The 13,958-nt window shown below is 31.1% G+C and overlaps 1 protein-coding gene across 1 annotated transcript in view; it reads right to left on the minus strand.

The window, feature by feature from the left end:
- Positions 1-225: 225 nt before the first annotated feature.
- LOC143229012 (carboxy-terminal domain RNA polymerase II polypeptide A small phosphatase 1-like) overlaps positions 226-13,958 on the minus strand; it is a 48,312-nt gene continuing 34,579 nt past the window's right edge. Inside the window, exons 7-8 of the mRNA XM_076460628.1 lie at positions 10,902-10,988; positions 226-5,216 (exon numbers count right to left, since the gene is read on the minus strand). Coding sequence (XP_076316743.1) covers positions 4,989-5,216; positions 10,902-10,988 — 315 coding nt within the window. The 3' untranslated portion in view covers positions 226-4,988. The remainder of the gene's footprint in view (positions 5,217-10,901; positions 10,989-13,958) is intronic.

Here is a 13,958-nt window from a genome sequence, read left to right on the forward strand (position 1 = left end):
ATGCTAATATGTAATATTCAATATATATATTTCCTGTATGGTTTAGGATAATTTACACTGTTGTATAAAGTAAGGTGAATATATTCATGTATACGTTACTATACGTCTGGTATCATTACAAGAATTAACTTACCCCTTTTGTTCGGATATTGTGTAATGTGGTTCCTTACGTCAGAACAAACATAGCTGCCGTAATCACAAAAATCGAACACGCTATACAGCTAATTTTTCTCATTTAAATACTTTTATTCATGAAGAATTGTGGGAAGACTATCGTACATTTCATGGATAATAAAACACTTTTTAGATACATTTTTATAGCATCACAATAGTATTTTTTAAGATGGAGAAATTCCATTTTGTAAAAAAATAATTTTGATATTAAAAAAAACTCTAAATCAAGAATATGCAGATAAAACTGGTTTATACAAATTATTTTCAATAGATCAATACAAATCAAAGATTTCCCAGACAAATAAATCTTTATGGTCAGCTTAATACATATACATCATGCTAAAATAATCCTTCCTTCAAGCCAACACTTGTAGAAGTTTTTATTACTTGGAAAAAGTGTGTGTATATATATATATATATAATTTTATACATCATATTAATAAAGAAGTACTATTTTCAAATAACAGGTTTTAAATAATGATAAGGTAAATTGTTCCACAATGGAACACAACATTTTGCAGATTTATATTATAAAAATTATATTTAAGCTAGCTTCACAACAATGTACAATGCTTATATCCAAACACTGGTTAAACTTAATACTATATTTCAAAAGATTTTGTACCATTGAATGATTATCTAAGACGACTTCTAAATACAGGGGATCTTATCCAGGCAGTGGATCATAGTTTGTGCTCATTTTCATCGGTAATGGATTGAACAATCAGGAAATTGAAATGTGTCGTGCCAGTATTTTAGTTGTGTTCATCAGATATGACTCTAGGTGTTCATTATTCCATAAAACACATTCATTATTAAAAGGTAAACATTATTGCTAAATATTATGCACACTTACAAATATTTTCAAGAGTGAAATTATGCTCTGCAATGAACAGCATCTTGTATATGATGTAGAATTATAAGTGCTATATTACCACCGGTAAGTGACTTTTTGGGTAGAAAGTCAACTACATTTTGAAGGTATTTTAGTATAAGAATATGCCATCAAAATGCTTAAATTATAAAGATACAGCAAGATATTTTTACTTAAAGATAACAACTGAACTATTTTTAGTTTAAAACAATTTTCTTTAAACATAATTCATCACCTAAATATAAAACAGAATTAATGTTTAAAGATACATTGCATGATAAAAAAATGGAAAGTCTTGCATTCTACATGCAAAATATATTTAAAACACACTGCAATTTGAATTTCAAACCCCTTATGCTGATAAACAATAAATTCAAAAAGAATGTAAAAAAAACTATGGTAAGTGTAACTAGAAAGATAAGGGAAATATAACCATATATTAAGGTTAATTTCACCTTACTATCTAGACTTACCATCTACTGTAAAAATCAATTGTTATCCTACAAAAAGTACATTGTTGTATAAAAAACTTGAGTTATAAAATGAATGAGTAAAAAGTGTCTTCATACACAATTTACTTCTTTAGTAGTTTCTTTCATTTATCTGGGTGAAGATTTTAATGAGGCAAATACCACTGGGGTTTTATTTCAAAGGCACAAAACAATATAAATGAAAAGTGAAAAACAGCTTACTCCACAGGAAATTCTTAATAAATCATTTAAAATTAGTCTGAAACAAAATTTTCATAATTTTTATCTCAACTTTCTTATCTACACAGCTTCTATATCACTCAAAGTTACATTCAACTACAAGGCTAAAACTGAATTTAATCTTGAAATGCCAACAAATATAAACCAAAGTCTTTTAGGTAATTTGAGCTACTTATCAAGATATTTATTTCACTTGAACATTTTGATTCTTCCAGCAGGAAAACAGATATCCAAGTAAACAATTTGCTGTGGAGTAACAAATTTTGATTCTTCCAGCAGGAAAACAGATATCCAAGTAAACAATTTGCTGTGGAGTAACAAATTTTTCTCTTTTAATTGTATCTTGTACTTCAACTTAAAAAAATAACAATTAAAAATCTAATTATGAGATGACTCTAGGATATTTTCTAATCATATTCAATTTAAAGTGAATTCATTCCATGAATTTATTTAAAGAGTATTCCTTAATGCTTAAAATTTATTGCAAAGAAATAAAACCATGCTATTCTGAAAGATCCCGTCCTATGATGGTTGGTCAAAGTACAGTGCTAATAGAATTGAGAGCTTAAATACCCACAAAACTGAATCTACAAATCAAGTCTGCATAGATACCATCACTATTGAGAATCAAATATGTTAATGGCTAGTAATAAACCAAGAACTATATATACAGTTACATACCTTGAATATATTATAGTGGTTATTAAGAGATATGGTTATTGCCTACAATGATTCATTTCCAAGATGTCTTGTTCTTACAGCATTATAACTTGTTAAAGAATTTCAGTACGTGACACTCCCCAAAATCCACCTATTTACTAAACACAGACAATCTGAATTTTCACATTTTATAGCTGGTTAGGACCTTCACTGTTTTACATGTATAATATATATGAGTAGAAAATTTGAATGTTGCAAATTTTTCTAACAGAATATGTTGACATTTTCATACAACAAACAGTACAACATGAAAAAGTCAAGTAGTGTAAATGGTTCTAGGACCTAATTGTAATAAATAAATTTTCAAGTATGTATAAACTTATGGCTACAGGGTCTATATTTACTTCCGCTGATGAAACACCTGACTACATTACACATGGGGTAAGACCTCAATAGGTAAAGTACGGAATGTGGTTTAGAATATAATAGTATTCTAAGCACATAGACAGTACCTACATAGGTTGCATATTTGGTACATAGAATGTAAGTGTATATATGTGTATAATGCACCTTGTATAAAACAAAATGTTTATGATTTGTAAAGCAACAGAATGTTACACAGATCTTTCTTATTCCTTTTACAACATATTCACAATGTTCTCAAGCTACATATAGACATACTTTATTGTTTAATATTAAATGGGACCTTAGTTAATTATAAAAAAATATTTAGCATAATAAACTGTATTTCAAGTCAACTTTTGAAAGCTTTTTACAAAATAAAAAAGCAATTAATTAATTTTCCCATGAACAATAGTACAGTCATCAAGAAATAAAGCAGTGGAGTGTAAGATGTGAACAGTTTTTTTACTACATTATTACTCAACCTCAAACACTGAGCTGCCCAAGTAAATTCTGTACAAAAATTTTAAAATTTTGTTGTGAATTTTGAGAAGGAAATAGTTTTTTATCACTAGCATGTTTGAACTTGTAACTCTCATTGCCATGCTAAGGTCCTGTACTTATTAATGTATTTGAACACGCCTGTATTACTGGTACGCTTTAAGTAGTATTAGGTTTCATACCCATTGATAACAGTATGCATATTATAAATATCAGAATACAGACAAGATTCAAACACATATTTATATATAATACTTTTTATACATATGAATCAAATGTGTGAACAAACTATAAATATATATATATTCTACCTTCTATAACAAATTCCCATTCTTAGCTTCCAGCCAAGAAGTTTCTTTTTGGCAACCACACATTGTACAAAAAAATCTGTTATGTTGATATAAAAGACCCCAAACAAGCTTTATAGCCTTTATCCACAATATAGCTGTAACACCAGTTTTACTTGTCTTAAAGCTATTTCACCCTTCCACCTTCTTGTGCACACCAGTGTCATCTTTATCAAGTTAGTTTCTGGGTTTTGTTTTTCAGATATGGGATTCTGAACTTTGTACAGTATACTATACTATAGATATCATGCAGTGTTTTGTTGAAGTCTTGAGGATATGACGAAGTTTGTGTTAATAATCACAGTAATGTGAAAAAGACAAAAAGAAATGGGTAAAGAATTTATATCTCACCAGTGATCAAATATTAAAGTAAAAAATTACAGCTGTGTCCTTTAATACAAAAAATTTCATCAGTTTTGTATTGCTAGTTTCTTTCATAATAAACTTAAACAACAGCTAACAATTAACAACTTTCCAACTTCTCTTGTTGGAATTCTTATTTCAATTAAACTGTCATTATAAGACACTTCAATCTGTATATGCAATATACATATATCAAATCTAAGATACAAAAATTACTTGGATTGTCCCAACATTTACTTAGAAAAACTACTAATTTACATGGTAAAATAAGACAGTAACAATGATGATATATAACAATTGAAATGAATGCATATTCAGTATGTTATTTAAAAACCCATGTTAACAATGCCCACTGACTTCAAGCTGCCAATTCAACTTGTTTACAATTAGTATAGGCCAAAAAAACAAACGTTAGACATTGTTTACTGATACTAAAAAAAAGATATGTGTTCATACTGAATAACAACAACTTGATGCATAAAAAACAGTTAACAGGTCTGAAAACTTAACTCTATTAATAAACCCCAAAAACCAGTTGTTTTATACTAAGTGTCTACTATTCATATACATTTAATTATAAAATTATTATCTGATTCATCATTTTCAATAAGAGATATAATTATGATATAAACAGTAGCCTACAGCATGGCTGCTATTTATTATCAGGCATAGAAAATAACAATCATGGTATTAATCCATCTTAGCACACAGTGATTATAAAACGTGTGGACCCAACACACAATTACCACACTTACCTTAAGAAGAATTGGCACATGTACAGGACCAAGTTAACAAAGTAAGTTTCTCTACAAAATAATGTGATACTGTGATTCTATCATGACCAAAACTATTTTCCTTAACCTGAAAAAAGTTGCCAAAAGCACCATTAGATGGCACTGGCAGCCAAAGGCAACTATAAGACACGAAAGCATCAACTTCACTGATTCACCAGTAATGCTAAGAAGGCTGATTTGTATTGTTTAAGAGTGACTGGGGGGAAGGCACATTGGGAGGCAATATGTGTGGGCCATTAATGGAGTGTGAAGGCAGAGGATGGATGGCTGCATGATTGGAGTTTTGAAGCAAAGAATACACACTGTCTTTCTTACTAAGTTTTTCAAAGAAGGGGATAAGATCTCGTAATTCTGTATCTGTACTGTCCTCAAACCAAGATGCTACCGATACCTAGAATAAAAACAAGTTGTGTAGATAAAAACACAAAAAAAAACAAGTTGTGTAGATATAAACACAAAAAAAACAAGTTGTGTAGATATAAACAAGTTGTGTAGATATAAACAAAAAAACAAGTTGTGTAGATATAAACACAAAAAAAAACAAGTTGTGTAGATATAAACACAAAAAAAACAAGTTGTGTAGATATAAACACAAAAAAAACAAGTTGTGTAGATATAAACACAAAAAAAACAAGTTGTGTAGATATAAACACAAAAAAAACAAGTTGTGTAGATATAAACACAAAAAAAACAAGTTGTGTAGATATAAACACAAAAAAAACAAGTTGTGTAGATATAAACACAAAACAAGTTGTGTAGATATAAACACAAAAAAAACAAGTTGTGTAGATATAAACACAAAAAAAACAAGTTGTGTAGATATAAACACAAAAAAAACAACTTCAAATCACTAGTTCAAACTTAAAAACAAGTTGTGTAGATATAAAAAAAAACAACTTCAAATCACTAGTTCAAACTTAAAAAAATTCATATCTAACTAATATGTACATAATAAATTTTTATCTTTTTTAGAGAATGTTGGAATGCTTCTTGTCTATACTTGATTGTTGAAGAAAGCGTTAGTCAGCCTCTTCATATTATTAAACTGGCATTTTGTTGAGCTTAAGATTTATAATAACAGCAAGACACATCAAGATCAAAATAATACAAGAAAAATTGCAAACAATTCATTTCACAGTGATCTTTGTACACTTGATAAGGCATAACAATTAAAAAGTACATTGTTACAATGTTAGCAAAACCCTCACCATCATATCACAACTTCTTCCTAAAGAATAATAACAATGATAAAAGATGAGAGAACTTTCTTGCACACACACACACACACACACACAAAAGGATGAAAAAAACTTTAATTTGTAACCTTTCTTAGGAAATCAAATACACATTTATAACATAGCTGAATGTGTATGAAACATAACCAAAACATGAGCAATCACTTTCTAAATTTGATGAATGTGAGAAATTTTTCAGTGAAGCAAGATAAATTAGAATAACTCAAAATGACATCATGACAACATAGTTTGATACATATGAAACAATTTTTTCACACATTTTAAAATTAAAACAAACACACAAAAATAATCCAGCCTTTCTAATTTGATATTATAAATTTCTGTAACTAATATATACTTTTTGATATTTCAGCATACTGATAAAAAATAAACTTTTTTTTCCCCCAAGTACGCCTTTTGTTCACAACTTTCTCGAATAGACAGATACAATATAAATATATAAAAAATTAAAATATAATTCATATTCTATTTAAGGTTACTTTTGCATTACAATGTCATCAACTGTGTGGATCAGAAATCGATTCTGCAAAATCTATTATTAAAAATTTAAACATGACGGCAAATAATCGAATTATTTAACAAAAATTAAAATCTCTTCCTTGCTTCCTTTTTTTTTTAATATTTAAAGGCAGAAACACACATCTAATTGGGCTTAATAATTGAAACAGAATGAAAATAAGTTAGGTTCAGTACTTTGTTTCTTAAAGCATGCACACCTTATGTCAAACATTCAGACTACACTCTGACTTGACTTTATCTGTTTTTCACTGATAGAAATCACAAATACAGGTACTGACTAGCCAATTTTCTATCTTCTCCCATTCTTTTGTATTGGAGAATAGGATTGCAGCTATGTAAACTGCTCATTAACCATTTGTTTATTAACAAAATCTAGAATCCTAGATTATATACATTTATTCTAATAATAGAATACTCAGTAATATAACATTGTTACTTTACTTCTTTAAAATGTGAAATAAATGTTGATATTTTTAATTTACTTCCAATTTTTTACTTAGGTATCCTCCCAGCACGTGAGAGCCAGATGAAATGCAACTGCTAGTTGGACAGTTCTGGCATAGAACAAATGTTATAATTTTCCTGTATTGAAAAGGTATTTCTACTCACAAGATTGACTTTTCTCATTTGGAGTTGTCTTCTTTGTTTGCACTTTTTCTTTATGCATGCCACAAGCCTTATGCTCTTCCCTTGTTGGAATTAGTATATTCCAACATGTCTCTCATGTAAATCATCATGCATCATCTATTACTCAATAGTAGTATAGCATGGTCACATGACTCCCTCTACACTCTGCTACCAAACCTTCACTTTGAAACTTGGCAGAAGATGTGAGTGCTGAAGAAGTGGGGAGGAAGATGGAAAATATGAGAGCAGGTAAGTCACTGTCTCAAATATATTTTCAGTATAGAAACTTATTATTTCTAACATGGCTCTTACCTCATCTCACAAGTTTAGTTAGAATCCCACAGTGAGAAGGAAGAAGGACTAGTGCAAAGGAATAACAGAAGCATCCTCAAAAGCATCCAAAGAATATCCCTGATGATGAAGAAAACAGAACCAAAGATCAGGACAAGGGAGTTGAACCACTTCTGAGTCAGGTATATGCTTTACCAGTGTGTATAATTCATAAAACATAAGAATAGAAACTGTGAGGTGTAGAGTGGCCAGGGAACATTGGACCATACTTGGCAAGTGAACTACATTCAAAACCTTCATGCAGAGTACCAAAATTCACATGAGGATAGGATGAGGACTATACTGTCCTTACCTCAAACCCAAGAATTGAGGATTAAGACCCACACCCATTATTGGGTATGACACAAGGATTGTCACCACTTCAGCAATCCTGGAATTATCATCTGGCATCAAGAGAATGGAACCAACCTGCCAGCAGATCAACAGCAGAAGACTGTTTCCCTGTGTTCGTACACTTCCATGGAAGATGGATGTATGGAAATAACGACTCTATGTGTATAGCCAAATCTTCTTCCCAAGGACCAAAGAAAAGCCAGTTATGAAGATAAAGGATGGGGAGACTGTAATATAGAATGAGGGGGTGGGGAAAAGGGTTTGAGGTTGCTGAAGAAGGGATAGAGGTTAAAGGCAACAATAGCTAGAGCCTGTGGATTTGGTACAGGTGACCAAAAGAGGGGCAACTCAGTATTTAGGTCTGTGGCAAATGCATCCCATTAGGAAGAACCCCACTGAAGGCAAAAATGAACAGATCTAATGACCATTCCATGGGATAGATTTAGTGTGGGCATGAAAGATGATCTGCAACTAGATCAAAAGCAGCTGGCACATGATGTGATAAGACAAGAAGTTGTAGTGCCTAATGAATTGTCAGAAGTTTGAGAATATTGATATACAAACAGCCTGAAAGAAAATAGGAAGAGATGGGAGGTAAGGAAAGGATCTGGATAACAAACCCTTCTGAAAGAACCCCATCATCCATTTATTGTTTACAAAGGGAAGCCAGTGCAAAAGAAACTCCAACAGATGAGCTCCCACAAGGTAGTCACCAACAATGGTGGCAATGAGTGGTACATAGTTGAGAAATTAGACAAAAAGAAACACCCCAATTTAGAGAACAGTAAGAGTTGTAAGAATGAAGGTCAGAAAACAGCAATAGGTGGCATTTGAGGGCTCTGCCTGGGATAAACAGGCTACAAAAGTCATAAAGGTTGACTGCTGGCAAGCTGAAGTCATCTATGGTTCGATACTGTTAGGGACAGTATCAAGGATATGAAGCCTGAAAGAGAAGCAAGAAGCCCCTGTGAAATAAAGAAAGTAAAATGACTCAAACCAAAACTAAGCCTTTACCTATAAGGTCTCTATAACAAAAAGTAACTAATACCAGAGTTGAGGATGAAATATGAGCTGAAATTAAGGGTACCGACAGAAAATCCCTTAGGATGTCCAAGGGGAGCCACTGAGAACAGTGAGTATGTGTAATGTTATTTTTAAATTCAAGATCTGCCCTCCACAGAGATAAAAATAAACTGAACTGTTGATTGAAAAACAGATAGTTCACATGATGGGAAGAAAAGAGCAAACTGAACAAAAGTCCTTGTGGGGCATAAAATTATAATCTCTTCCTGGAAATGTGAGGTGAATGGGACAGTAAGAACCCAAATAACAAGGGAGGAAGGAAAATCCAAAAGTGAGGGAAGAGCATTCATGTAATAAGGGAGGCCATGGAGAAGATGAAATAGGTAATGGGAATAAAACATCACAAATCCAAGAAGAACAAGTAAGGTTTAGGATACTCCCCAGGTTAGGAATGAGAGTGATTGGCAAACTCTGGAGAAAGAGAAAGAAGATCAAAGTCCTCTTCAACCAGCAAATGTTCAGCAGTTTCACAAGAAATTAAGGCAAAGTTTAGACCAGATAACATTTGATCTCCCAACACACAAAAGCAGATAGATCCGTCATTGAGTCACCTGCATCTGAGGCCTGCAAAAAACACCGGTTACTGGTGTAAACTCTAAAGTGGTATGGTTAACTTCATAATTCATTGCACAAAAAGGTTCCACAAAACTCGAGTGCAAATATAAAGCAACCTAGTTGAACTGATAATATGAAAAAGGAATCTGATTGACAAAATCAAATGAGGTTGAAAAAATAACTATTTCATGAGAAAGACAAAGTTTAACATGAAGAAATAAACGAAACTACACACCTGCCACACAAAAAGTGAAGATTCGGTAAAGGAGTGAAGGGAATCACATGCATCACAAATGCATGCTATGCTACTATTGTTTAACAGATGATATATGATGATTTGCATGAGAGACATGTTGGGTGTGTGTTTTCTTATGGCAAAGCCGCATTGGGCCATCGGCTGAGCCCACTGAGCGGAGAGAGAGAGACATGTTGGAATATACTAATTTCAACAAGAGGGGAGGTAGAAGGCTTATTGCATGCATATAGAAATATTTCACATATAGAAGGCAGCACTAAATGAGAATAGCTAATCTTGTGAATGGAGGTAACTACTGTATCACAAATCCACTGTTCAGTATAATACACTTTTTTTTAAGATTTATTAATGAGGAAGAAACTGTGTTCTCAAAATTTTTGTTGAAGATACATAGCATAATAACAGAATCAAAATTTCAAAAAGAACCTGACAGGTAAAAAGGCAGTGGAGGTGATTCACTAATAAAAACAAAACTTAGTAATAACATTGCACTACCTTCTGAACAAATAGCTGGAAGTTAAAGTGGTCATATTACATTTGTCAAGAACTAAACCTCTATTTTCAACAATGAACACATGAATATATCTAAATATTACCTACAAAAATTATATTGTAATTATCATTAGCTTGTGGATTTGCAGTTATATATTTCAGTTTATGTTTGATTGTCTTTGTGACATTTTCTCCATATTAAGTAAAAAAAATATCAAAATAAAATATCATGAAGTTGTATATTGCTTAGGGTCCCAACTGTTCATAAAATCAAAGGTTATTTTAACAGCAAGTAATGCATAAAATTTTAACAAAATTTTTCAAATTGTTAGCTTTAATCTTACCAGAGTTTGCAAAAAATTTAAAAGGACTAATTAGAACACTTTCACATATTTTGATCTGACTTCCAGGTGACATGACAGACTGATGTATTTCTGGAAAGAATTGTGCATATTTTTTAAAACCACTTGATGGATTTGGATCAGCAACCACCATGTGCTCTAATAGTTTCATGAGCACTACATGATGTGCAATGGGGAGCTAAATTTAGATGATTCATTGATTAAAAACAGTTGTGAAAACTATGTAATAACTTTATACTTACAGCATTGTCAGGATGGAAGGAGTAAGAAGCTGGAGAATTATCAACTATAACAACCCTATGAAGATCTCGACCTAATCTTCCAAGGTCCTGGAAAACAAACACAGAAATAATAAGATTCACTGTACCAGCCAATTAATTTATCAATCAGTGTAAGCCTTTATAAAACAAGTAAAAAATGGGAACAGAATCTATTTGAGATTTTATTTGATCAGAGCCCACTGCTTGTATTTAAGAGCTCAGATTACATATATTTAGATCTCTACCCCACTTTCTCCAACTTGAGTGGCATTTTTTGCTTTATTTAACAATGGAGGGTTATTTATGTGTAAACAAATGAAAACAATACAGTTGTTTATAGTTTTACTCAAATTGCTGATTTCAATAAGAAGGTTGGGTTTCCATTATGAAAAAACTATTTCACAATATTTTAATTGTTATAGTCACTTGTTACTTTTCCTTCCTCACTGAAAACTTGAAAAAAATGTAGGCCAATTAATCTATCCATTTCATCATTTATCAGTCACTTTACAATTTTAGTTGTTTTAGCCAACTGCTTTATTTCAAAGCTACTCCAAGATATCCTGTTCCTCACTTTCTCTACAATACTGCACATCTCCTTAGAAGAGCATCTGAATAAAACATTTTTTTTTCCTCTTGAAACTATTAGTAAGAAATGCCTGTATTCTACAACTTTATTAGAAGTGACAACATTTCATTTATGAAATAGTAGTAGTTTAAAATATGACATGTCCAAAAGACACTAAAACAAGTTCAATTACTGAATCTATTAAATTCCAAAATGATACTAAATATTATGCATTTTTCTAAAATTTGGTCAAATGTTCACTCAAAATAGACATAAATTAAAGATAAGAAAAATTGGGATAAATTCTCTACTTAAAATTATACCTAGAATTTTAATACAAGTTGATAACTTTTACTGTCATTTCATTCAGTTAGCTTCTGGCAAGGCAGAGGATAAACTCAATTATATACAACCAAGTGAATGAGGGCAATTTTAGTTTACATAACCAAATGTTAGCTTTACTGCTTTGAAAGACTTACTGTGTGTCATTCAGACATATTATGATTTTTCTACCTCTTGTTTTAATGTAAAATTTTCTTGTTTATTCTGTGCACATGCAATTTTTTAGATAACATGTGGTCAAAAAAGTTAAGTTGATTTTATTCTGGCTTCCTCAGCTCTTGTCAGTCTCTTGTAGATAACACCTGATTTGCGCATGAGAGGTATGGCTGTAAAACTGCACCTTTTATATGAAATTTTATACTACTATCCTACAACGGTAGGTCAAAAAAATCTCAAGATTACAACCTCGATTATGTTTGAAAGGAAATGAATAGTCACACAGGTATCACTTGTTTAACAAAGTGTCTAACATCCAATGCAAGTACACGTAGTTTGTTCACAATTGAATAAAAATTGTGTTTACTTTGTATCACACTTTATGTCCAGTCTATTTATTTCTTAGCACAGATTCAGTACTACTACTGGCAGATCTTCCCACTATGTGCAGAACTGCTTAATGTACTGTAATGGGAAATCAGTCAACTTTAAAATACTATACAGGTATTTAAACTTTCTAAAAATTAAGTGACAGTAGGATATGTATTTTGCACAACTCATTGATATCAGGTTCTGAACTTTATAAAATCAACTGAAAGAAGTCAATCTGAGTGATGTTTATCTCAGTAAATACTGCAATGTTTATGCCCCTAAATAAAAAGTTAAAGTAATATACCAAACATTAAGTTTTTTTTAATCAGTGAGATATCTAATGCAAAATTAAAAAAATTGTATAAATTGTATTTTAATGTTATTTGAGAACAAATTATTATTCTATCCCTATGCAAAAATTCTGTTTACTCTTGAACAAATCATATATTTGAGCAACAAAAATGAAGATTCAATGCCTTGATTCAAGATAAGTTTTTTCTGTATCTATGCTTATTAAATGAATATAGGATGATATTCTAAAATTTCAGTAAAGTAACAGCAGAGATGAAATATATATTAGTGTATCTAGATTACAGAAAAAAGTAAAATAAACTATTTCTTTGCATATTTTAATCATATACATTATTCACTTTTTAAATAACTAAGTGAAATATTCACCAAATATCTATTTTTTTTTTTAGCACAAATCACATAATACTTGTTTGATTGTGCAAACCTGTACAGTAAGCAACCCTTGTTGTGCCATCAGACAGACTGAACTTTAATTTTTAGTGTTGTAAAATCTCAGGCTTAGTACTAAACCACTAGGGGGCAATAGCACAAATAGTGTTATGCAATATACAAAAATAAAACAATTCAGTATCATAAGCTTAATGTTCAGCTCATTGTTTAATAAAGTTAGATAATAATAACACTGATTGAAAAATTAGAACAGTTACAATCATTCCTATAAAGCTCAGTATCTTATTATGGCTTTTTGGGGATACATAATAAAGTGGTCTTACTTGAAATAACACCAATTTCACATTTTACTTAAAAATATGTAACATCAGCCAGCTCTTTTTTCAAAACATCTTATCTTTAAATCTGTGATTGATCAACAAAAGCATAGAGCCTTAATGGCCAGTTTGATGTAATCTCTCTCTTCACAGAAGTCCCAACTACAATCCTGTACCCATTTACACTCTTGTCCCTAAGATATGTGTCCCAGCAATGGTCAGTTGCAAATTCTCTTTGTTAATCTGAAGATGATCTAAGAGGGTTGTTACATTGTTCTGTACTTTATTTTAATTAAAGTTTTAATACCATACCAGCTGTCTTGAGAATACATGTTTATTTCAAGTGGTTTCTTGTCATCACAAAACTATCAGTCACTAGATAACCTTTAGTAATCTGTTATCATTTTCATAAGAGTCAAAAGTTTTCACATGACTGAAATATTTTTAAGAAAATCCAGCATTTAAAAGTGCTGAATGAAGAATATTTTATAGATTATTTCTTTTGTTGTATGTGAAGAACCAAAACACACATATACTAACAAAAAAAAAAACACACACAAAAAAACCCTATTTATTCCAAAA

This window comes from Tachypleus tridentatus, chromosome 10 (genome assembly GCF_004210375.1).
Source record: "Tachypleus tridentatus isolate NWPU-2018 chromosome 10, ASM421037v1, whole genome shotgun sequence".
Classification (NCBI taxonomy): domain Eukaryota; kingdom Metazoa; phylum Arthropoda; class Merostomata; order Xiphosura; family Limulidae; genus Tachypleus; species Tachypleus tridentatus.